General features: G+C 33.5%; 7 protein-coding genes across 11 annotated transcripts; 3 read left to right on the forward strand and 4 right to left on the reverse strand.

Annotated features, from left to right (window-relative positions):
* Positions 1-481: 481 nt before the first annotated feature.
* Positions 482-1,217, reverse strand: LOC114874568 (40S ribosomal protein S21). The gene is made up of 4 exons (XM_029183958.2): positions 1,118-1,217; positions 975-1,032; positions 696-831; positions 482-616 (listed from the first exon to the last, which is right to left on the reverse strand). The coding sequence occupies exons 2-4, from the start codon at positions 1,022-1,024 to the stop codon at positions 551-553; spliced, it is 252 nt and encodes an 83-aa protein (XP_029039791.1). The 5' UTR covers positions 1,025-1,032; positions 1,118-1,217; the 3' UTR covers positions 482-550.
* A 544-nt stretch (positions 1,218-1,761) lies between these two features.
* Positions 1,762-10,165, forward strand: LOC114875279 (ankyrin repeat domain-containing protein 29). Of its 2 annotated transcripts, XM_029185395.2 has the most exons (8): positions 1,762-2,089; positions 2,956-3,066; positions 3,769-3,867; positions 8,250-8,348; positions 8,419-8,517; positions 8,618-8,815; positions 8,882-8,977; positions 9,144-10,165. In XM_029185395.2, the coding sequence occupies exons 1-8, from the start codon at positions 2,078-2,080 to the stop codon at positions 9,339-9,341; spliced, it is 912 nt and encodes a 303-aa protein (XP_029041228.1). In that variant the 5' UTR covers positions 1,762-2,077; the 3' UTR covers positions 9,342-10,165. The 2 variants fall into 2 exon arrangements, with proteins under 2 accessions (XP_029041228.1, XP_029041238.1); XM_029185405.2 differs by lacking the exon at positions 2,956-3,066.
* Positions 10,166-10,498: 333 nt separating this feature from the next.
* LOC114875266 (syntaxin-1A-like) lies at positions 10,499-17,271 on the forward strand. Of its 3 annotated transcripts, XM_029185375.2 has the most exons (9): positions 10,499-11,136; positions 11,308-11,403; positions 11,501-11,594; positions 11,658-11,732; positions 16,339-16,536; positions 16,613-16,686; positions 16,751-16,888; positions 16,968-17,078; positions 17,154-17,271. In XM_029185375.2, exons 1-9 carry the CDS (start codon positions 11,104-11,106, stop codon positions 17,223-17,225), a joined length of 891 nt encoding a protein of 296 aa, XP_029041208.1. In that variant the 5' UTR covers positions 10,499-11,103; the 3' UTR covers positions 17,226-17,271. The 3 variants fall into 3 exon arrangements, with proteins under 3 accessions (XP_029041208.1, XP_029041199.1, XP_029041217.1); XM_029185366.2 differs by having other exon boundaries at positions 11,501-11,732; XM_029185384.2 differs by having other exon boundaries at positions 10,522-11,426; positions 11,501-11,732.
* On the reverse strand, positions 11,639-16,328 carry LOC114875245 (condensin-2 complex subunit D3-like). The gene is made up of 2 exons (XM_029185329.2): positions 12,270-16,328; positions 11,639-12,202 (listed from the first exon to the last, which is right to left on the reverse strand). The coding sequence occupies exons 1-2, from the start codon at positions 15,806-15,808 to the stop codon at positions 11,803-11,805; spliced, it is 3,939 nt and encodes a 1,312-aa protein (XP_029041162.1). The 5' UTR covers positions 15,809-16,328; the 3' UTR covers positions 11,639-11,802.
* Positions 15,691-18,948, reverse strand: LOC114875259 (lymphokine-activated killer T-cell-originated protein kinase). Of its 2 annotated transcripts, none has more exons than XM_046285559.1 (5): positions 18,574-18,948; positions 18,264-18,500; positions 17,910-18,203; positions 17,602-17,829; positions 15,691-15,770 (listed from the first exon to the last, which is right to left on the reverse strand). In XM_046285559.1, the coding sequence occupies exons 1-5, from the start codon at positions 18,695-18,697 to the stop codon at positions 15,721-15,723; spliced, it is 933 nt and encodes a 310-aa protein (XP_046141515.1). In that variant the 5' UTR covers positions 18,698-18,948; the 3' UTR covers positions 15,691-15,720. The 2 variants fall into 2 exon arrangements, with proteins under 2 accessions (XP_046141515.1, XP_029041187.1); XM_029185354.2 differs by lacking the exon at positions 15,691-15,770 and adding an exon at positions 17,332-17,524.
* A 128-nt stretch (positions 18,949-19,076) lies between these two features.
* LOC114875288 (serine/threonine-protein phosphatase PGAM5, mitochondrial-like) lies at positions 19,077-20,661 on the forward strand. The gene is made up of 5 exons (XM_029185417.2): positions 19,077-19,543; positions 19,619-19,794; positions 19,892-20,106; positions 20,198-20,328; positions 20,405-20,661. The coding sequence occupies exons 1-5, from the start codon at positions 19,401-19,403 to the stop codon at positions 20,553-20,555; spliced, it is 816 nt and encodes a 271-aa protein (XP_029041250.1). The 5' UTR covers positions 19,077-19,400; the 3' UTR covers positions 20,556-20,661.
* On the reverse strand, positions 20,552-22,109 carry LOC114875251 (nuclear speckle splicing regulatory protein 1). Its single transcript, XM_029185342.2, has 2 exons — positions 21,978-22,109; positions 20,552-21,891 (listed from the first exon to the last, which is right to left on the reverse strand). Exons 1-2 carry the CDS (start codon positions 22,001-22,003, stop codon positions 20,787-20,789), a joined length of 1,131 nt encoding a protein of 376 aa, XP_029041175.1. The 5' UTR covers positions 22,004-22,109; the 3' UTR covers positions 20,552-20,786.
* Between the last annotated feature and the right edge of the window lie 3,845 nt (positions 22,110-25,954).

Consider the following 25,954-nt stretch of genomic DNA (forward strand, 5'->3'; position numbering starts at 1 on the left):
GTGTATGATAAGTCAAGATTTTAAAACGCTATAATTAGCTATGACCATATTCATATTATATAAAAAGTTTAAACAAGTACTAAATATCTCTTTAAAATATTTGCAAATTTTACTAATTCTTATTATTCAAGGTGTTATATGTATAAAACAAAGATGCTCTATATTTTGACCTGCCTGTAAACACTTTTGTTAAATGCAGTTGAACATTACCATCTGAAACTATACTTTACACATTTTGACACATGGAACTATATTTTTTCAAATAATTTTTATTTTTATATAACTAATATGCGGGTAAGCATAATTTTAGAAAATAAATGAGTAAAATATATTGTTCCATTAAAGGCAAGAAGTGTTTAAGGATTTATCTTCCTGTATAATGTATATACATAATGATTCAGTATTTCATATGTGAAATTATATGTACAAATCATGTAATAAATGGTGTATATACAATTAAATATTTAACCAAGTCAATATATAGAACATTAAATAAAACTGCATTTTTTTTTTTTTGGTTTTATTGAAAGAGTAAAACATTTATGTTACATTAAAAATTTTTCGGTAATATGCCATCATTTTTTGCAAGCCGTACCAAGCAATCGTCAGATTCACCCTACATAAAAATAAAAAAATTATTTATAAATATATGTATCTTCGCGTGTATCTTAATTTAACAGTATCAAATAGCATACCATTCGACGAATTGCTCCACAGATTGCATACATTTTCTGGGAATCTGTCATACGTCCAGTTTCAGGATCAACATCAGCAATACTTAACTGAATAGATGCATGATCCTTGGCGTGGATGATGCGGTTACTCGAGGAGCTGTAGAAATATAAACTTTTAATTAGTTATATGTACTTTAATGTATTTTATTTATGTTTAACAGTAACATTTATTAATATGTAAAAATGCTAGAAATGATCATTTTATTTTATAACCCCGTGCGACCCACGTGCATCGCTTACCATTTTCTTGGGATATACAAGTCAACAAGTACTCCGTTATCGTTTTCCATTGCGGTGCCTACAAAAAATGTTAAAGGTAAATTGCATATCATTCTACACATAAATACAACACTGAAACTTAATAAATTAATATATTTTCTTACTTCTATTTTCTAGACGTATACTACAAAATGGCTTCAAGATAAAAAGAAACTTTTATAACAACACTGTGCATATATCGCAAAATGTGCAAGTGTGCCAACATCAAGAAAGAAGTTTCTATAAAACCCTATAAATTCGAATATTTCTCTATTATCCAAAAATAAAAGATTGATTGTTGGTCATTTTTATGCAATTTGTTTATAAATTAAAACAAATTAATTAAAATTTAAATGCAATATTAAATCACCTATAAAAAAGTAGTTTGAAATTCGACCATTGCGCCATCTATTTAAAAACGGCGGAAACTACTCAACAAGTTATCGATCGATTTTACAAAATTAGTGTAGCGGCCGGCGTCGAAGTCGGTAATGAAGAAAACGCCCATTAACAAGAAATTCTCAACGCTGCCTTTATCAAACATTTTCGTCAATCATTTATTTTCATGAACAAAATTCAAACAACTTTTCTGTACGTTCATTCCTTCATCATTCCAATATATAATTTATACGATCGAGACTCCATATTAGTTGAATCGATAGCGTTATCTATCGAGATGCAGCGGAAACTAATTAAAAAAATGTGCGGCAAATAGCGCCACCAAACAGACATTGAAGAAACCACTTCTTGTCTATACCACGGCCCCTGCAGTTTCATCGGGCATTCAGTGACTTGAAGTCATCCTGCTAATGATGATGCCTTGTGCCTTCGCGTTTTATAAACACGAAGAGACGTGTTAGTATTCTCACGCGTTTAAACGGGCTGTGATATGAGACTGTGTTTTAATGTCGATTTATGAATTATTTTAAAAGTATGTTACAAATAAAATTGATACGCGACATGTCAGCAAGATCATAATTAATGCATAATAATTACAACGTTAATGTTAAGTGAATTTGTTGTTCATCTTGTAATAACAACAAAAAGTTGAACGCGTGAAATTCTGCTACACATGCATATCAAACATGTCTATGAAGGTAAGTTTTTTATTTATTATAAAAATTGTAGGCGCCAATATGTATCTTTTAAATGAAACATTATATGACATACATTCGAATGCAATTAAAAATGAATAAAAATCTTATTTTATAAGAAATTTTTAAACGCTATTTGAACTACTGTTTCTAAGCACAGAAGTTTAAAATTGTTTAATCTTTACACCTGAAACTTAAAAAACAATTTTTTTTATGACATCATTATTCATAGTCACCTATAAGTGCGAATTAATGACTGTATGCATTTGCGTGCATACGGAAATATAAAACTAGATGAGATCAGAAAAAATTTACTGAGATCTGATGTCACTTGTCTGTAAGCGATAAATTTGCAAGCATCTTATCTTAACGATTCTATAAATAATTACACAACGATTATCATCTGATTTTATTTTTTTAACAAAATACGACGTCCCAATTGAATAGGTTGTGGTCCCATGCTTACACGTGACCACATAATCGTAACAATTGGTTAAGTTTTTCTCGTTCGAGCAATCGATTCTCGTACTCGACGCGTGATGACCTATAAAACGTGTTGCTGGAACAATACAATGGAACGTAGCACTTTGACAAGGTAACACGATTTATAAAAATAATAATAATAAAAATGAATCTCTGCGATTGATATTCATTTCGTAGAAAATCAAGGGTAACAATTACGTCTGTTCTAAAAATATTGAAAAGCGGAGAAATTGTGAAACACCGTATGGTTTCAGAAAAAAAAAAAAACGGTTTCAGTTTACAGCCGACTGAGTTTAGTTCGTCCACCTTGATTACGATTATTTGATCCACAAAACATGAGAAACGGAGGAAAAATAATTAATTTTTTTTTTTTTTTGGTATTATAGAAAGAATCTCCCCGAGATGTGGAATTGCATTTGGCGGCCGCGCATGGCGACACGAAGCGTCTTCGAATTCTCCTGGATTCCGGACGTGTCCACGTCGACTGTAAGGATAAGGTATACGATGGAAAAAATATATGTTTGACACATGTCACGGATAGACCTCGGTGTGCATGGAGAATGAATTACGAAGCGGTGATCTGTCGTCGGGTCAGTCGGTTCATTATGCAAAACGACGCGACGTTAAAAGAACGAGTAACGTTATTCCTTGTCTCGAAAGTGGTTTATTAGATCACCGCATGGATACTCGGTGTTCTACTTTGGTCTACGTAGTCAAAATCCTATCGACGTATTCCGAAGGAATTTGGAATTTCAAACGCAACTTTTTTATTTTAATTTAATTATGGATTATCTATGAAAACCGTCAGACTTCTTATTTGCAGACGATCACTTGGATTAATGACATCGTTAAGGACCGAGTCCCTCCTCATTGGTTGTTACGTCAATTGAGAAACCTTACTAACAATCGCCTTGTTATCGCAATAAATTACCGGTGCAACGATGACGTGATTTGACCAAGTATGGATTCGCGTAAAACTGTTGAAGGAAATGAACAGAGAAAATCGAATTAGTTATACAACGATGCGTCTACGTAAATAGTTTAAGATTTAGAAATTGAAATTCCTCCTCTTTCAGGTCCGTCGTTTGAAGGTTGAATCAATTAAAAAGCCCTAAAATGATTAGGGATTATTGAAACGTTTCATCGTTAAATTATATCAATGTATTCGAACTGGTTCTAATTTATTTTTCTGTTTTCAGGATGGAACGACCCCTTTAATATTGGCCGCCGCCGGAGGGCACATTGAGGCGGTCAACGAATTGCTGCAACAAGGGGCGGATCCTAATGCCAGAAGGCTGGTAAGTCCTGAGCATATGCCGGGCTATGAATGAACGACTATGAATGAATCAAGTTCGCTTAGCAGACTCGTCCTGGCAACCCCGTTACCCACTCAGCGGAAATAGCCTTTGTGATGACTGAAAGTTACAGATTTACCTGATTTACTCTTCTCCATTGGAATCTTCAGTTTTCTTTTATGGATCTGAAGTGTCGTCGCTACAGTATAAATTTCATCTTCTACGTATTCTCTAACAGAACTAGAGTTTATTCACAGTTATCTTAGCTGAGTTTAATAACGATCTAGCGTATAAAGTTCTAGTAGATCTAAATATAAATTGATTCTCATCAGAGGCGTCGACGTTAATAATATGTTCGTGTTTATCTGGATAATCTCAGCCAGTGATAATGAAGCTTGCAAATTGCGCTACCTCTCTATCAATCTGGTGCATGTTCTGGTGCTCTAGTCTTAGAACTATCATGAAGGAGACCACTTGGTTCGTTCAAAAAAGAATTTTAAGAGTTAACGCGAAGCACCAGGAAGCGATCGAGTGGTCCTCTTTAAGTGGCCTGCGACGATTTATCGTTGAATCCACGTACTTTTCGGTGTCCCGTGCCATCGAGAGTCGCGGTATTGTATGCAAATCCAAAGGTACCACCGCCAGCCTGTTGAATATATCCTTCTTTTTTTTGGTAACGGAACGCACGTCCGCTTAGCTTTCAATTAAGAAGCAAGTATCTGGCGCGTGATTCTTTAATTAAGTCATCTTGGTTTTAGGTAAGAAAAACTTGCCGTCATTACAACAGTTCTTGTCTCTCTTTTTCTATACCTTCTCCAATGAGATTGAAACATTGCTCATCCTTTCACCTGCCTTCTTTTCTAGACGCGAAGAAGTGTCGGTATGCAAATGAGTTGAAATCTAGTAGCCACGAAGAGAGAGAAAAAAAAAAAACGAACCGAAGAACGTTATTTCTGGTTTCTGAGACCGAATTCAAGCGATGACGTCCCCCGAGCCGAGAACAAATTACGCAAACGCGCGACAAACATTCTAAACTCGCCAACGACCCGTTGCACAATCGCTTGTTACCCGTGTTACAAGAATTATTTATATTGACGACAACGAGCTTTCAACGGTTACCTTTGATACTCATCCCGGCAGAACGCCGTTAATCACGAAACTTTGGATTTCTAACGTTTCATCGGGCGAACTCGATGAATTTTTCATCGTTTTAGAGAGAGAGTCAACCGATGAAAAGTAGATATACGAGTGTAGACGTGAAAGAGGTGTAATTAGTAGCAAATCGTTCTGCTTGCTCCTATCGATTACTGGAACGATAGTCAAGTTTCTAATTCATGTTAAGAGATTAAGAAAGAGGTGGCTCTTATTGAGCGATCGCATGCATAAGAAATTAAGAACGATCATTAAACGAGGAATGTTCGTTTTCTGAAAGAGAAAAGTATCGGTGAATGCAAGAGTTCTATTTGCTTCTGTGTTACCCGTTATTAACTGTGTTTTATTAAATGAATCATGCCAGAAATATTAACAATACAGGTAACAGTTTCTAAAAAAAAACTGCAGCCTGAATACACTCGAGTATTATTCTTTATAAACGGTATCGATGTTAAAATATAAAACACAGTTATGTATGTGTTCAAGGTTACCGAAGCAGAGCACGTTAGGTTGCACCGAGACGACGCGGCTGTGTATACACAGTCGAGTTCGCGTGATTCGAATGCGTTTTAATAGCGATCGCCTGCCGTAATATGCAACTGTAACGACTCGCGTTCAAGTGTGAACCGCCTAAACGCGCCTCTGCACAAATTGCCGGTATCAGCTTGAAAATCGTGCGTGGGCGTTCGTGACACACTGATCCCTTAAGTTTGGCCTCGTTTGCGAGCGGACTTTCGAGCAGTTCAAACAAACTTTTCAAAGTTGCTACCGATACTCTGGGAATTATCCCGTTACGAGGCGACGAATTTCGAGAATCTTTCGTTATTATTATATAAGATGTTTAACTTTTTAAAAACAATGTATTCCTTCGTTGTATCGCTGCGCGATATTTTCTTGAAAATCGGGAATTTTTATCGTAGATAGCTAACTTATCAAAACTCTGAATCTTGTATATACACTCGGCTTAAAATAACTATCGTTTGAATCACCTGAACGTTACATAAAAATTCGAAGAAATTGACGATTTCCACTTCTCGGATATCTACTTTTACACGAGGCAACATCACGGGTTATTGCGAAAGAAAGGATCGTTCACGAATTCCCAAGTATCGGTGCAGCGGAAATTTTCCAAACTTCACGGCTGTTCATAAGAATTTCAAATAAACGAGCGATCATAGCACGCGAAAACTGGTTGTATCGCATAAACATAGCATGTTAAAATAGCGTGCGAGCGGTGGAAGAAAGAAAAAAAAAAAAGGTAGATTGCGGCAGGAAGTAACAAGTTCGTTATAAATTGACGATGCATCCTCTTCGCGGTGCACCGTGCATTAATTGATACGATCGTACGAGTTTGCGTCAGGGGTACACGATGCACGACTCCGCCACAGGTATCGTGCACCATTTGCCGCTAATTACCGTGTTTGCCTACTTTCTGACAAATTAATTAAACCCCCTGTGCCTTTAACTGCACCGAAAATAACTTTGACCTTTTATATCGTTCCACTTAGGCTCGCGGCTTGTGCAAACACAGAATTTGCATTTGGCATGTATGTTGCGTGTAAATACTTGGCGCAGGGATAGTTTCTTAGTCCGCCGCTAGATGACTTTCGACGATTACTATTCTCGCTAGTACTCTGTACCCTTGGGAACACATTATTTTGTAATCAAAATTAATGAAAACCGTGTCGAAATTCTGGGAATCAATCTGTATGCTTGATCGGGTACCAGAATGAAAGAAAAAGAATACACGACCACGAATGCGCTACCCTGACCAGATAGACAGGTTGATCGCCGTTATAGAATTTCTGCGGTTTTGTAATGGATAGGTATTAGGTCTCCCGGCGTGACATGGTTCGAGGAACACCGGGACTCTGGTACCTCTCTAGCTTAGAACGTACCGGTGATCTTAAACTATGAAAGCTACAATCCTGACAAAGTAAGGCACACAATCCGATTCGAAGGGACAAGTCGAGCAGAATGATTTTTGGTCGGTGATCACCGGATGCTCCGAGGCAAATGCAACGTCAGTGAAAGTGCATGTGCCCGGTATACGAACAGGTTCAACTGCATCGCACTGGACACACGGTGTTCCTTTTGGGGATACTCGAGACACACACTAGTACTTTCTCTCCTTTACCGATGAATAGATGTCCAATTCGAAAGCTCATTTTTATTTATTTATTCAGAGTATTCAGTTTGAAATTTAACTGCCGGACGGTTCTCTTATGGTCCTCTTAAACTTCTTTCAAGATTCTGTCTTTCTATTCAACCAAGAGAAACTTCATTAATTCTTCTCTATACCTATCATTAATTACTCGATGTAAATCTAAAATCCCAAAACAACAGCTTTCCCAAATCGATGAAATTCTAATGTGGTCATCTGATGAAAGTCTCATAGCAACTAAAATATTCTATCCTGATAAAAATAGAGTATAGTAGAGGAAACTACAATGCATCGATTCTTCTGAGATAGAAGGACACTTCCCTGTATTGTACCAGCAAACACCATGTCGCGACAAAGGCGACAGGATGTCGCTCTCGGTGTCAATTATCCACAGATATTACCATCACAGTGGAAATTGTTTCGCAACGGGGTCGCAATAACTCGGGACAAATTTAGTCTCGATTTTCATAAGGCGTGTCTCGCCGACAGGGAAATAAAATGTAAAATTCATGGCCCCTTTCGGTCAGACAACCATACGAACGCGGAACTTAAGGTGAACGTGACATTTAAATGGCAAATGTTCGCTGTTAATTATTCGAAGACGTATTCATGCGTGACATTTCAAATAACATCGCTCGACGATGAAACGTAACATTAAATTTTCAACCATTTAAGAGTATCATGAATATTCATCCGTCGCTCTGATGTCTTTGCGTCACTGCTGTACTTTCTTCGATAATCTCTGCTCCTTTTTCCTAATTGATGATTCTCAGACGTTTTAAAAATGGACTTTTGTTCTCGCCTCCTCTTGTAGATGAAAGCATCCGCTTTTACACGGTAAAATAAAAGCATCGTGTCTAGTTTTAGAATCTTTTCAAATGAAAAGAAAGAGACCGTTGGTTTTTCCATTCTTTCCATTCCTTCTCATTGCGTTTATTTGCAATGTTTTCAGCTTTTATGGCCGGTCTTCTTTCCGCGTCATAAAATCTCAAAAGTTCTTTGCCACTTTTACACAATGCTTTTAGAGTTCCAGTAAAAAGTTTGACAATTTATTGCTTGGTATTTTTAGACCGGTACAACGGCGCTATTCTTCGCTGCCCAAGGTGGTTACATGGACATAGCCAATCTCCTGTTGAAACACGATGCAGTGGTCGACTCTTGCAGCATAGTAAGAGAAAGAATTTCCTCTGTTAATTGAGTGAAAATGAAAAGTTAACGATCTCTTGTTACGATTTCAGGACGGCGGTACCCCACTTTTTGTTGCATGCCAGTGTGGTCACTTGGATGTCGTGGAAGGTTTGATCGAAAGAGGTGCCAATCCCAATGCTCACATGAAGGTAAGTCAGGAACGTCCCAGAGAAAGGAGGAGGTCCTGGGTTAGGCTCTTCCTAGACCCTCCATGGGTGGTCTTCATCTATTCGAGTTCGAATTTCACAGGATGGTGCTACAGCATTGTTCATCGCCGCTCAAAATGGACACGTGCGGATACTGGAAGTCCTGCTGGAACACGGGGCAAAAACGGATGCGGCAAGAACCGACGGTGCCACGCCTTTATGGATAGGAGCGCAAATGGGACACGATCACGTTGTAAGGAGGCTCTTGAAAGCTGGTGCGAAGGTCGACACCACTAGACATGTAGGTAAAAGAGATAAAAATTGACCTTTTGAAAGAACAATTGGTTTAAAAGGTTCTCGTTTGTAGGATGGCGCCACACCGCTCTTCAAAGCAGCTCACAAGGGCCATGCTGCTGTTGTTGGTGAACTACTCAAGTATCGTCCATCGCTTGGTATACTTCCAGTAAGCTTTTATAAGTCTTGTATAAGAACTGAAAAATTTCAATGATGGTTAAACGAGGAATGAGAAATTTATAATACTCTAAAATTAACTCTTTTAGTACTTACACTGCCCTGTTTTCTGTCACTCATTTCAAGTTACATCTCAAGTGGTAATTGTTATATTCTAGAACGGTGAAAGCGCATTACACGCGGCAGCTTTAACAGGACAAATGACTGTTGCGAGGCAACTGGTAGGAGCGGGAGCGGATCCTTTACTCGTTAACCAAGAAGGTGTTACGCCTCTCCAATTAGCTATTAGACATTCACAGACGCAGGTTGCTAATTATTTGAAGGATAAACTTAGAACAAGAACGGGAGCGTCTTAGCGCAGTTCAGATTTATTATCCGCCCAACAAAATAGGCATTAAATTTATAAATCAGTGAAAAAACATCAGTATTTCTAAAAATATATATAATATATATTGTTAGAAATGATTTATACATATATGTAGGATCATCAAATAAGTGCAATCTTATCATATTTCAAAGATTATAAAGGTGAACGGGATTTAATTTTTTCTGCAAGATTATGTGCAGAAATTCCGTTAAAGTTATTTATTTTTGGTATATGTACATTAGAGAGATATAAATATATAAAGTAAATCTTATAGTATTAAAAGATATGCGAACACACATTTTAAAGCATCCTCTTGTAAATATGTTCTCTCACGACAGTGAAACATTGAAATCATTCTTTTGATGCAGGTAGTATATATATAAATATATCCTTCGAAGTTGTTTTTAGATAGAACTATATATCTTGTTAATGATGAAATTGTGATGATAAACGTAATAAGTATATTAATATACTTTTGAATAATACAATCATCATGTGCTAATTAAAGATTCTATAAGACTGATTAATTTGCCTTAAAAAATTAGAAAAGAAACGAAATTTAATAATTTGATAATACGATGTCTATTTCTTCCTGTTGGTTTATATATTGTATTCGTATTAGAGTATGATGCGCAAAAAGAAGAGAGATACTATTTATTGAAAGTATAAGAGAAAATATATTTTAAATCTTTAATCTATGTTTCTAAGTGATATTAAGATGTTTTATTTTGATGTAATATTAATATAATATTTTATAATTATTTGTTTAACGTTACCTTACAATGTAATAAATGCGTTAACTGTTTTCCCAAACTGTTATCTACATTTATTATAAATCTATCGAAGTACTAACTAGCTTAAGTAAATATTATAGGTGATTTAAATTATAAAAAAATATGTTTTAGTGATTATCAAGTTCTTTCGAGTGTAAAATATACAGTAATGGATATACATTTTATGTACAAACAACTAAACATTTCTCTTTGTGTAACATCACAGACTAGACTAACTACAAATGTTATCTAAAATTTATTTGAATTCCAATAGAAATTAAATAACTTTTTGTTATTAAAGCAATTAAATAGAGGGTATTCGTTAAAAACCCAATCTGTTAGCTTGTTATATTTAATATAACTTTGTTATTATATAACCCAAAATGACCATCAATTTTCTTATAGTAGATTTATTAATTCAAAAAATAGAATTGTTCTTAGTTATAAAATCATATATGTATATAAGCGATATTATTTTTCAAAATCAACATCTTACACCATACATATTAATGCACCTTGACTGCATAGAAAAAAAAAGCAACTTGCACCGTGTTATAAGAACGATAACAAAAAATTATCATACTTTCAAAAGAAGAGTATTATTATTTTTCCAAGAAAAAAAAACAGGAATGACTGAAATAACGCGTCGAAGGTGCATAATTTATATCAAAGCTGTCCTTGTAACCCAGCTGCTAAGTGCCTATTTCCTATTTCATTTAAGATGCAAAGCATCTTCTAGGTAAAGTGATGCAGTTCAACCGTGAACCAAGTCAAACAGTTTAGTAGAGCAGATACGGAGAAATACGTTTAACTGAAATTCGCGAATTAATCGCAGCAATTATAAGTAACAATGCCAACGTCACACTCGATTTTATCAATTATCTCCACTACACTGATAAGATAGATAACAAAAAGATACTTTATGTACTGAATTGGTGGAATTATCAGTTGTATACCGATGCTCAAGCAATACTCATCATGGTCCGTGATCGAATGCCAGAACTACGTGCTGTTAGTATATTTATCGTTTAACAAATTTAAAAGTGATGAAGATTATCATCATATTAAATTGAATAAAAATACGTGTGAAATGTGATGTGTTTTAAAATACTGTTTCTTAACGCTTACTCTTTACATTAAAACAGAAATATAACATAGTTGTTTATTCTTATTTCTGTTTAGTGTCAAAATAATAGCACTACATTTGGTAAAGGATTTTTACAGGATGTACACATTCAAATATCCCAGAATAAAAAACTGAAAGAAGTATTGAATGAAGTACGTATGTACATATGTATACAGTTAAGTCATTTTTTTTTTCCATATATCACAGATTTCTACATCACTAATAGATGTTTAAATAATTTTAATACAGGTTGAAGAAGTTCGTGCTTTAATTGAAATCATAACTGAGAACATCTCAATCATAAAGGATTTACACAACAATGTTCTCGCGTATACCAATAAGGGTAAGAATAAAATACCAAATGTTGTAATTGTCGAGGTAAGTATTAATAAAATACTTCTTTCAGACATGCAAAAAGAACTGGAAAATCGAACGTATACTGTTTCGCAAACATCGTTTCGTATTCAACGGAAATTAAGAGGTAGGTAATTTTCCTTTTACGTATTATCTATACACTGCATTATAAATAAAAATAATTTATCTTACTTATTCTAATCAGACTCGCTATCATATTGAACTTCTCTCGCCGTGTAATGGAAATTGTTTAATTGTTTTTCATTCTGGAAAAAGCTGGAAAGTCTTCTAGCTTTTGAACAGTGACCATTAAAATCCAAGGATTTATATGAGTTTGGTGTACTGGTACTGGGACCAGGTTGAGCAGGTGATAATAGTCGTAAATTTGAAACCGAAGGAGTTGAAAAATTCCAACAATCTATAGAAGTAGTTGGAGTTAACCGAGAAATTGGAATACTTTGTAATACAACCTTAGAGTGTAAGCTACATGTTGTTAAATCTGAATTCTGGTTATTTGTAATCTGCTTATTGGTTTCTGACGGTGACATTATTTCTTCGCTAGAATCCTCGTCATTAAAAGCAGTATCTTCTAGTTGCCTGAAATATATTATAATTAATATAATTGATTAATAACATAAAGCAAATTAAACGAATATGTACATACTTCTTGAATTGCTCAACTTCTTTCTCCAATTGTGGATATTCATTTAATATATTCGATAATTGATCCTTATTGTATTCGGAGTATGTTTTAATTAAAAGTTTTTTTATATCACTCTCTAATGGAGATTTTAAAAGTGATAATTTTTTTCTAAGCTTTATTAACATAGGTAACAACACTTCTAAACCATGCTTCTTTATTCCTTCAATGATAACAGTGATTGCATTAGTAGTTGGTGTAATTGTTTGAACTGCAGGTTCATCACCCTCTTGTTGATCATCATCGGTGTGTTTATTAAAAGATGATGGTCGCAAACATTTATTACCAATTATATACAATGCATCTTTCAAAACACCAACTCCTTCTTCTTTATTAACATTAATTGTATCAATGCAAGTTCCACCGAGTATCTGACTAGTTATTTTTACAAGTAATTTTATTTTTCCTGGAGGATCCAAATGATCCAACATAAAATCATAAATTACTCTTCTTTTATCCTCATTTTTCTTTCCAGGAAGTGTTAAAGCTTTTCGTTCTTTCTCACGCATCTTTTGGTCATAAACTTTATGCTGAGATCGGTAATTATTATAATGATATATACTTTGCAAAAATTGCTGTGATATTAATGTTTTATTCTTCGTTAAAAGTCTTTCTTTTATAAGAAAGTTAGTTAATTCACGGATCATGCTGTCTGAATCTGACAACATTGTTAATATATGGAAGAAGAATGGACCTTTAATTTTTATATAATCTTCAAGAAGAAGTTGAATAAATATCACCATTATTGCTTCTCGTACTTGTGGACTTGAATCTTTCATACTTACACACATATCTGATAAATAAGGTTCAACCAATGCGGTGAATCGAACACAGATATCTGCCAGAGCTTTTGCTGTATTTATTTTCACAGCAATTTGAATGATTGAATCTAAATTTGTTTCTTGCCTCATTAGTTTACCAAATATTGGAAGTATTTCTTTTGCTACATCGCGATCTCTCACTGCTTGCTGACCAAGAATAACAACTGCCGATGCTTGCAGTTCATTTATGTCCTTTATCACATCTGGCAATGATTCCCATTCTAACAACATCCCTTGGAAAATTCGTAATATCGATGGTGAAATTTTATAAGCACCCAAAAGTGTAGCATTTCCCAATGTAAACATAGCTTTTAAATAATTCGGTACTATATCCACTAATTGACTTTCATTTATAAAAATCTTTGTAATTTCTGTTTCCGAAACTTTTATCAAATTTTCCATGTACAATTCTAACAAATTATTACCTTTATCGGGATTTAAATAGAGTATTATGTTATGTATAATATCCAAACAAATACTAATCAAACCATAACTGATTTTAAATTGTTGCAAACATTTGTACATATATACATGAAGCTGTTCTAAAACTTCGTAATCTAAAGATTTCCAAGAATATCTTAAAACTTGTAAAACTAAACTCGTGCAGAAATTGTTTGATTCTAAAATCTCTTTGTAGTTTGAAATATATTTGTTCATGTTGGGTAATTTGGTGTTTTCAGCCAGTGCTACTAAAAGTACCCAGGCTCCTATATTATTATTTGTCCCAATATGAGATTGTATGTTTTTTACCACTGAATTAGTGATAATACCATGCTTAACCCACAAGTTACATGCTTTTGACAAATGTTTTCTCATTTTCATATTAGCTAAAGTATTTAAAATCTTCCATGGTAAATTATCTGCATTAGTGTCGGTATTCGTAGAGACATCTTTTATTCTATTTAATAGTAATTCGTGTAAATATTCTAGCACCTTTTCTTGTACTTTAATTTCCATGTCAAATATTTGTGGTACGACGGTTTGTACCCATTCATCTAAAAGTTGTGAATTATCTGGGAATTGCTGTAAGAGTTGAGATAGCATTTGTACAGCAAACCGACGTACTAATAATGCCGGATCTCTACATCTACGACTGATTACAGATAACACTTCTTTTATCAAATTTGGAAACATTAGGATTAAATTTTTTAAAATCTGTAATGTACTTCGTCGTATCATTGCCCTTTCGTCTTCTATACGTTCCATGAGTATTGTTATTAAAACATTTGAACCTGGTAATAATTCAATATCCTCGGATAAAGCATCCTTTAATTCATGGAATGCTAAAAACTTCTTGTTTGGATTAGATTCATTAAATATACTTTCAAATATGGCCTTATCTATCGCATTAGTAGATTCCGTGAATTCAGCAATTATAGCAATAGCCTTTCCTCTTACCATGTTTGAACAATCCATGCATCTACTCGACACAATTGCGAACAATACTCTTTTTACTTTAGTTTTCAAGTTATCCATTATACTGCAATTCATTATGAAAGGTTCAAGCAATAGCTTTCCAATTATTTCTTGAGCAAACAGTCTAAATGCTATCTTTGAATGATGAGACAGTAATATTATATTTTTTAATGCTTCTAGTATAATATGATGTTTACATATTTCAAGAACCTTTATTAAAACACTAGCTTGTTTCTGACGAGCATCGAGTCGATCTGGGCAGTTCAGCATTATATGCTGTATTAATGTTAAAATTGCAGTTTCAGCATCTCTTTCATACGTATGTAATAAATCTTGTAAAAAATGTATAGTATTTTTACGTATATTTGCAATCACCTTTGGTTGTGCATCCATATGATTGCATAATAAACGAGGTAATATATATTTTGCTATGAACGTTGTAGTAACCTTAATAGGACCATGTTTGTTGTCGCACAATTCGTGTAAAGCTAGATAAGCATTCTGTGGTAACGAAACCGCTAAACTATCTATATGTCCATTGTGTTGAGAAACCACAGAAGCATCATCTATTTTTGTAACTTCAAGTAATCCCTGAATTGTAATGTCTAACGACTGAATATGATCTTTGAACCAAAATGATCTTGTCATTATAATAAAGGTGGAAATAATAGCATTCAAATTTCTTACAAGAGTTTCTTTCTCATTATGCGAGAGGACATAATTTTCATTCATCAATTCATCTGTAATAACAGAATCATCTAGACTCATTGCTTTGCTACGTTTCTTAGTACAAGGTTGTAACTGTTCTGAATGCGTTTTAATTGTTTCTATGGTTTGATGATATAAATTTGGATGAAACACATTAAATGCACTGCTACCAGGAATAGCCAAAAGTATAAAATATAGATTAGTTGCGTACAGACTTGATTGTCTTGAATCTTCATCAGTTTCTTTACCCTGACCAATTTTTATTATGTAACCCAATACAGCTAATAAAGCACGCACCTTTACATCCATAACAATCAATGTATTCCAAGATATTTCAGAAGTTTCAGAGTCATTCTGACTTCTTCTATCCAATAGCCATGCTTTTACAATAGTATAAGAATCATGTAAAAGTAATCTCATGTCTTCACTTTCTATAAACATGAAATATTCATCAGGTGGTTCTTTGAAAATCATAAATTCTCCATTCCAAACTGATTCAATCCAGTCTTCATCCAACTCACTGAATTTAAAATTATCAAATATTTTCAAAGATTCCATAGTAACAACTGTGTTCAGTTAAAATTACTTTAAACGAAATTACAACTATTATCACATTTCTTCAACTATCTTACAAATGTAAACATAACCTTAACTTATCATTTGATAAAGAAAAATTATGGTCTCAGGTTATCATTTTCTGAGTACGTATCGATAAGAATTTTATAATTCCATTATGATGTATACCAACAAAAAACTTTTTTGATGGTTTATCACAAAACATTTCTTTTATATTGCAAGAAGTTCTGTTTAGAACTTCGGCGTCCATTCAAAAGCGGGAAACTGACTGACCGATTTGATTCGCTACAAGTGCAACGTGCAACACATATATGTATATATATAAATACACACACATATTTATTTTCGATGCACTTTACATTGCGCCTCTTTTGCAAACAAACTTAATTAACGAATATAAAACATAAAATAATTAAATTAAAAAAGTTATACTCTAAACAATTAAGATTACTTTATCTTAAACAAATTAATTAACTAATGTATTTTATAAAATATATACTTAATATTTATAGAAATGGGAAAGGAGATCGCTTCTATCGATGATTTAACATTATCTAGCGCAAACGACGGACCGATACATATACGAATTAAAGCATTACAATACACAACAATGTTACGATTATTTTCCGAAATTATGGAAGAATACAATATATCCATGTTAAGATATCACGAAAAATGTCGTTTACTTTTACAGCAACAAAAAATATTAAGTATGTTTTTAGACAAATTTTCCTTCTAATAATTTACATATTATTATGATTTATATTATGTTGATTTGCTTATTAGTCAGAAAGCGTATTACAAGTGAAGAATTAGAAAAACTATTGGATAATCAAGGAAATAGTTTATTTGTTGATAATGTAAGTGTTCCTATTACTGTTGTTCATAGAAATTGAAATAAAAATCAATTATTATCATTTGTAGATCTTAGAAGATAGCAGAATTGCAAGACAGCAGTTATCAGATATTCAAATTAGGCACAATGATATAATAAAAATAGAAAAGTCCATAACTGAAGTTAGGGATATGTTTACTGAAATGGCATTTCTTATTGAAAAACAAGTAAGTGCCAACAAATAAATAAATGAACGAAACTATAAACTTTATGTGTATCTAATTCTTTTTATTCGTTTTTTTATAGGGAGACCAGTTGAATAGTGTAGAATATTTTGCCGGAAAAACGGCAGATAATGTTGATAGTGGTCGCACGGATCTTAAGAAAGCAGAACGACACAGTCACAGACACAGAAAGGTATCAATATTAATCAATGTTAAATATATAATTATATAAATAATAATACTATTAAATGTCAAATATTTTTTTCAGAGAAAAATTAAGCTCTGTATAATAATCAGCATAATAATTATTGTTTTCTTGCTGATAATCATATTTGTATAGAAACCAATATAAAACTTTATAAAAATAAAATTTGACTGCATTTTAATGCAGATGTCATTTTTTAACAAAACCTTTTAATATACTCTGGCAAATTAAAATTAGTCATGGTACTTTATAAAATATATTGAAAGTAAAATTATATTACTTCTGAATTTTGTATATACAGTTTTTAAAATAATTATCAAGACCTTTTGCACTAGGTCTCACTTCATACTTTTCGCAAGTGCATGCAAAAAATATCTCAAGTACATTTTGATATTCTTTCCCTAAATTAATAGCTGGTAATGGAGGCCGAGTACCTATGATTATTAATGTGTTATACTTGGTACATTAACTTAATGCATGTGTTTTATTTGGTATATGTTCAAACACTTACCATATTTAGCTATTTCTGAGAAGAATGCAACACCATCATCCATACTAATATTTTGTTCATCCACCTTTTCTTCCTTTTTTCCTTGCATTTCTAATAATGATTCATCTGAACATGATTCATCCAAAGAAGAATCACTCATTTCTACATGAGGTGGTGACAAAGCTATCATTTCCCAAATAACCATTCCACATGTCCAGATATCTGCCTTATTTGTAACAGGACCAGTCTCTAATGAATAAAATTTACAATCAGTCATGTTATCAATCTTATAGTACCATTAGATTATATAAATTAAAAAGAAAATTAACCATTGACAATTTCTGGTGCACTCCAACACTCTGTTCCTATATATCTAAAATCACCTTTTGAAGTATCTAGTACTAAAGATTCTGTTAATGGTACTGATACTCCAAAATCACAGAGCTTAACTCTATTATAATCTTCCGAAACTAATATATTAAAACTTTTAATGTCACCATGTAGAATATGGGCAGTGTGATGAAGATATACTAATCCTTTTACAATTTCATATGTGATTTTTAAAATAACCTTGGCAGGAAATGGATCATCATCATTTTCAGCCCTTTCTTCTATCTTATCACCTAACATATAAAACTGTAGTTATACAAAATTTATTGCAATGATTTATTATAATTTTATACCTAATGATGCATCTAATTTTTCCATTGCTAGGCATGGCTCGCCGTTTGCCATTTCAGTAAAAGCTCGAAAACCGACGATATTCGGATGATTTAGTTTACGAAGTATTTCGGCTTCGAATCGAATGCGTTCATTGTATTTTTCACTTTCCTGAATTTTACGATTCCGTTTCTTTATTGCCCATGGTGATCTAACAAAGCCAACTTTCGGCGATCGTTCCAAATTAAATACACTAACCCCTAACAAAGTATTTATACGTTAAAACGATGTTAATAGAAGATAATGTTATAAACAGTAATGTAATTTTCTTACCGCATCCATAACCAATCTGTTCTAAAAACGGCGAAGCCGGTATTTTTATAGGTGTTTGTAACTCTGGATTATCTTTAACTCTACTTCTGTATTTTTTATTTGTCGGTGTTTTAAATAAATCCATATTTTACAATGTTATTAAAAGAAATTTCTCTTATAAGACTTCTCGCTTCTGAAGCCGTTACTTTTTAAACTTTCTCAACAGAAACGCTCAAGTGAGACCAACTTTGCTTAACCAAACAATCAATGATGACAGTATCAAACTTAATAACAATTTCATAGTTAAACTTTCATTCAATGTATTTTAAACTTTTTCTAATATTTGGTAATTACATAAAAGGAGAATCATTTTAATGATTATTTACAATATACATGTGTAGTGGAGCTGGAGTAGTGTAGCTTGGCGTCCTAGGGACTGCCCCTAGGGAACCCTAGATGGGTTGATATGGCGCCAACGGAAATCGCCAGTCGGAATAAAGACACTGAATCGTACAAACCACGTGTACTATACCTACCCCACAAATGCACAAGTATTTAAATATGTATACTTAGAGTACAACAATAAATCAACCTTGGTAAGAGCATGCGCGAACCACGGAGGTGAATTCATCGGGGATGAATTTTGCAGCACCTGTTGTGTTCCCATTGTGTCGTACAATGTTTTCAGTCTATTAAATTAATAAAATATATTGATATTCCAACATTTAGTACAAAATTTAATATTAAATATCTTGTAAATTATAAACTGCCTACTCTTAAAATCATATATATCAGCATTAGGTTAAATTGTTAATGAAGATCTACCCTCGTGATAATTCATTATAAGAATGCCTCCAAGTTCAAATTTAAAAAAATGGATCACAGGATTCGGTGCAATAGGTGGTGCAATGCTTTTATATCCAAACGATAATCATAATTCATGGATAACACCTCCTTTATGGCAAAACAAATGGGATCATAATTGGGATAGGTTATTGTTTTATTTATTTTTAATATGCTATCTTAAAGTTAATATTCCTTATATTTGTAATTAATATATTTATAGGCGACATTCAGAATGGTCAAAAATGACAAAACGGGATGTAGAATCTGATAAACAAATACATGGAGAGAAATTAGTAAAGAAAAATGCAGATATCAAATATAACATAATTTTAGTTCGTCATGGGCAATATAATACAGAAGGCAAAACAGATTTAGATAGAACACTTACAACTCTTGGTTAGAGTCTCTTTATGCAAGATTTATATTTCAATATAATTTTCAAACTTGAATTAATTAAGTGTGAATTAATAAAATTATATTAAATGTTATAAAGGTAGGCAACAAGCTGAAGCCACAGGAAAAAGATTACAAGAATTAAAACTGCCATATGATTTAATTGTACAATCAACAATAGTTCGAGCTAAGGAAACAGCACAGATTATAAAAAAGTATCTTAGAGATGTAACAGTTAAAGAAGATTCAGGTCTTACAGAGGGTATGCCAATTCCACCTGATCCCCCAATTAATTTTTGGAAGTCTGATGTAAATGTATGTTACTTTGCATTCTTGTAGACTTGTTAAAAGAAACAAAAACTATTTTCCATAATCAGAATATAATTGTATAATCAATGCATTTCAGTTTTATGAAGATGGACCTAGAATAGAAGCTGCATTTAGGAAATACTTTCATCGTCCGGATCCTAATCAAAAGAAAGATTCTTACATTATTCTTGTTTGCCATGCAAATGTTATTAGATATTTTGTATGCCGGTAAATATATTCTTTAAACGTTCTATTTATAATACATCTAGTTATATATAAAATGTAAATGTTTTTTTCATTACAGAGCATTGCAGTTTCCACCTCAGGGTTGGTTACGTCTTAGTTTGAATCACGCGAGTATTACATGGATATCTATTCGTTCTAATGGGAGAGTAACGTTAAGGAATTTAGGTAATAGTGGACACATGAAACCATATCTTATTTCATCTCATTAAATTAAAAAATATAATTGTAATATTCACAGTATCGCATAAAAGAAAAATATACATTTAGCTGTTGACAAACATTAACAAAAGTATATAATAAAGATAATTTCTTGCATTTATGAGTTTACATAACTTTCGTATTGTGAATATTATATTAAATAGATATATCCTATTTTATAAATATAGTTTTGTAAATTATATTTTTACAATAAAATATGCAACTTCAATAATTATAATTAACTATGCAGCCGACAATCTCGTAGCCTTTCTTGCATAGTATCTTTGTAATGCTGCTTCAAAAACAGGTCCAATGGTTCTCTTTTCCCAAATTTTAGATCTTTCTCTCTTTTCTGCCTCTATTTTTGCTTTCACAGTTATATCTGCTTTAATAATTTTACTATTATCCTCGCATTTCTCTTCTTCTTTTTCAGCATCCTTTACATTTGAAATATCTTCTACAACAATGGGATTATTTACTTTATCGGTTTCTGAATCTTCAGTTTGTTGTTTTTGCTTTTTAGTATTAGCTTCTGACAAATCAACTTCCTTTTCATCGATCTTCCGTTTTTCAGATAAAACAGTTTTTGCTTTATTATCTAGTTCTTTTTGTCGTGTCTCAGTATCTGTATCACTGTCCTCTTCTACTATCCTTTGTCTATACTGTCTGTTCTTCTTTACTTCTTTAATTTTAATTTCATCTTTTTCCGTTATAATTACATTCGTACAGTCGTGATCTAAATTAATTTTATCATTATTTACATCGTTCGTGACCTCGCATTCTTCTGAAGATTTAACTGTCTGTTCATATAAATGTCTATAGAAGCCTGATATATCTTGCTGTTTTTTGACATCACCAATAGCTTCTAATCTGTCCGTTTCATTTTCCTCTTCTTCCATTTTTTTGAATTCTTCCAATTTTGCTCTATAAGCAGAAGTGACAAAACTTTCTTTGTCTGCAAACATTGCTCCTTCTGCTTCTCTTTCCTTTTGTACCATTCTTTCTACTCTATATTCTTGCTCTTTTTTTCTTCGTTCAGCAGCTTTTAACAGATTCTGAATGTATCTTGGCTTTTTCTTTTCATCTTTTATTGCTTTTGATTGATCCTTTCCTCTTTCCATGTCATCATATACCTCGTCGTATTGAAATATTGTTGGGTCTTCTTTTAAAGCTTTTTGTATATTTAATTTAGTCTGTTTTTTAATTTTATTTTTTTCTCCCTCTGCTTTAAGTGTTTTTTTTACCCAATCAGTACCGTCTTCTTCATCCGAGTCATTGTTATCCCCGAATATATTACTGACTTTTGCAGCAACAGATTGCTGTTTTTTAGGTAAAATTAAACCATACCTGAAATTTTTGACAATGATTATTAAGTTTAGAAAATTGTTAAATTATTCCATTTTGATTTTTAGTAACATTTCAATATAACTTACTGTTTTTCTTCTGTGCTACTGAACATGTTGGACAAAATTATTCTAAGAAGTTTCAAATAGGTTGGTTAACAAATAATCACACAGCATCCAACTCAATTCAGCTCACCATGGACTACATCGGTTTATTTATTGCAATGACTACCGATACAAAAGACTGGACATGCCTTATTGAGGGTTCATGATTTATGGGGTCTCAAACACCCCCAGATGAAATTAGACCTGCATGTAGAGAGTATGTACAGCCGGTATGATAGTCCTACCTGTTTTATCAGTCCCTCCTTTGACGTACCACAGACGTCAATAAGATAAAACAGACCACAAATTTATTTCCTCGTTTTTTCTGTAGGACGCAGTTCGTTTGTTTTCTGCGCTTCTCCCACGCGCTCATTAGCAGCTCGTGTATCTGAATATGTGTGCGTCGACCGAACCGTCCATTTTTGCCGGTAATGTCACCCCGCTGCATTACCCGTGTCTATTGTATAAAAATTAAATAATTCAACAAATTTACTCGATCTTCGCGTATAAAAGTTATAAAAATAATAAATTTCAATAGATATAACAATAATTTAATTAACAAACAATTGTAAAATTATAAATAGTAATTAAATAAATTTGAATAGAATAATCAAACAAAATTTTGCAATATACCCACGCGGAAATGTAAAGAAATAAACAATTTAAATAGATATAACAATAATTTGATTAACAAACAATTGTAAAATTATAAATAATAATTAAATAATTTTTAATAGAATAATTAAACAAAATTTTGCAATATACCCACGCGGAAATGTAAAGAAATAAACAATTTAAATAAATATAACAATAATTTGATTAATAAACAATTGTAAAATTATAAATAATAATTAAATAATTTTTAATAGAATAATTAAACAAAATTTTGCAATATACCCACGCGGAAATGTAAAGAAATAAACAATTTAAATAAATATAACAATAATTTGATTAATAAACAATTGTAAAATTATAAATAATAATTAAATAATTTTTAATAGAATAATTAAACAAAGTTTTGCAATATACCCACGCGGAAATATAAAGAAATAAACAATTTAAATAGATATAACAATAATTTGATTAATAAACAATTGCAAAATATAAAATAATAATTAAATAAATATTAACAAATAATAATTAGAAATAGAAATCGGTGAAGCGTGACGTCACGCTTGAGTGCGCGCGCCGCGCGCCGCGCGCCGGTACAAGCGCGACCTGGAGAGAGGTCAAATCTAATCAGTTTTGTCGCGACCGCCGAAGGATACGGATCGAGCTGTCAAACATATATCGGTACGGGTTGACACCATGGATATTTGTGCATGGATTTATCAGTGTATTACCACAAGTGTTATCGTGTGTGCCTATGGTGTTTCCTATAGTGTTTCCCATGTGTTTTGAAATATTTATACGGATATATTAGTGCGTTTAATGGTATGGTTACCCATGTGTTCTGACATTTTTATGCAAGTGTATTAGTGTGCCGTGTGGTGTGGTACCCCATGTACCTGCATGTGCTTTATTGTGTTTTATGGAGTGGTACCCTATGTGTTTTGGAATATTTATACGGATATATTAGTGCGTTTTATGGTGTGGTCACCCATGTGTTCTGACATTTTTATGGAAGTGCATTAGTGTGCCGTGTGGTGTGGTACCCCATGTACCTGCATGTGCTTTATTGTGTTTTATGATGTGGTACCCTATGTGTTTCGGCATATTTATACGGATTTATTAGTGGGTTTTATGGAGTGGAACCCTATGTGTTTTACTATAATTTTGCAAATATTTTATGGTGTTCTATGGTTTTGATCTTTATGTGTTTTGGGATGTATTTGCATGTGTTCTACCGTGTTTTATAGTGTAGTTATTCCTATGTAGTTTTGAATGCATATTTTTGAATTATCCTACGTATTAGCATATTAAGCTTCAACAAATTGAGAGAAAACATATATCGTTCAAGAATCGTGATTTTTATATTTTCAGATGAGTGCTTTGGTCAGTGGAGGTACCGTTTCTTTGACGAGCCAGCACACAAACTATGGGTGAACCTAACAATAAGATGCGTGGGCGAGTGCAGTGGTGCAAGTCAACGATCGGTGAGTCGCATGCTTTAAAGTTCCTCCGGTTCCCATCATGTCGTAGGATGAATGGTCCGTAGCGACACGGGAATTGGTTGTAATTTTTATTTTTTGAGCGAGCATAGTGACCCACGAATATCACTGTATCATTTTATACAATGATAATCGTGCAAATTGTTTTTTTGTGTATTTTATGCCTTAGCTTAGGATAGGGTATTCTTGTACATATTCACATATATATAATAGATTTCGAGTTTAAAAATGTAGAGAAGTCGGATGACCCTCCGACTTCACAATACACTTTCTTTTTTATATGTACAAGAATTTATTTCGCGATGAGCAGATTTCAATATCAAAGTAATAAGCATGAATACTTTTAATTATTTCAACTACTTACTTTGATAATGGAATCGCTCTTGAAATTGAAACGTTATTCCGATTTTACTCGTGAAATTGGCATCACTTTAGTATATGGACTGGCCCCCACGGGGGTCGGTATTTGCTCTTCAAGCATTGAATAAAGTTCCCCTTTCGTACTTGGAATTCATTTTGTCACGTTCACGGTTCTCGACCCTAAACACTCATCACTCACACTTCAACCTCACGAACTCTATCACATAATCATTAATCCACCTGCATACCTTTGTGTAGTGAAATATTACCCCGTTAGATATTATTTTCCCAGACATGTTTCTAGATCAGGATTTTCTATTTTAATTAGTGTTGCGAAAAATTTCCAACGCGAGAGCAAATATGACTATACACTGACTAGTATTCGGTGGGAATCCTTTTGGTTTTTAAACTCAATCCAATATATTATTTATTTAATGAAATTAGTTACAAGGATTCCGCGGCATAAGACCGTGAAACACCATCTCATGGGAGACAAACCCATGCATTACTAGGCCTTTGCAGGCGCAGCTTTAGAATATGGAACATATGAAAATATGTTACCATATTGTAAACTGCAGCCTTTTGTCTATACTATGGGCGTCCGTCAATCTGACACCGTTGGATGCAACGTGTTGGACGGGCGGGTAGCGCTCTTAGCGAAGGGGTGCATCCTGTCCTGGCGTTACGACGTCCAGGCGGGGTGGGTGGTATGTAGCGTCGAGCGCAAGTTCAGGGGGCCTAAGAACCTCCGTTGCCAGCTGATATTAGCAGTGGACGCATGTTTGAGTCATATTTGCTCAATTTTGCTTTTCAATATTTGCTCTTCAAGCATAATTTAAAGCTCCCCTTTAGTCATGTTGCTACATCAGGATATTCTATTTTAATTAGTGTTGCGAAAAATTTCCAGCGCGAGAGTAACTATGACGATGCACTTACTAGTATTCGGTGGGAATCCTTTTGGTTTTTATTTGATGAAATTAGTTTACAAGGATTCCGCGGCATAAGACCGTGAACACCATCTCATGGGAGATAAAACCATGCATTACTAGGCCTTTCAAGGCGCAGATTTAGAATGTGGCGGAGTACCAAATCTTCCATTTGATAAACTGCTGCCTTTTGTCTATACTATGGGCGTCCGTCAATCTGACACCGTTGGATGCAACGTGTTGGACGGGCGGGTAGCGCTCTTAGCGAAGGGGTGCACCCTGTTCTAGGCGGGGTGGGTGGTATGTAGCGTCGAGCGTAAGTTCAGGGGGCCTAAGAACCTCCGTTGCCAGCTGATATTAGAAGTGCACCATTTTTGCGTCATAGTTGCTCTATTTTGCTTTTCAGTATTAGCTTTTCTTTCGCACTTGAAATTCATTCTATCACGTTCACGGTTCTCGACCATAAACACTCATCATTCACACTTCAGCCTCACGAACTCTATCTCATAATCATTTATCCACCCGCATACCCCAGTATAGTGAAATATTAGCCCGTTTGATTTTC

Source organism: Osmia bicornis, chromosome 4, assembly GCF_907164935.1.
Source record: "Osmia bicornis bicornis chromosome 4, iOsmBic2.1, whole genome shotgun sequence".
Classification (NCBI taxonomy): Eukaryota; Metazoa; Arthropoda; class Insecta; order Hymenoptera; family Megachilidae; genus Osmia; species Osmia bicornis.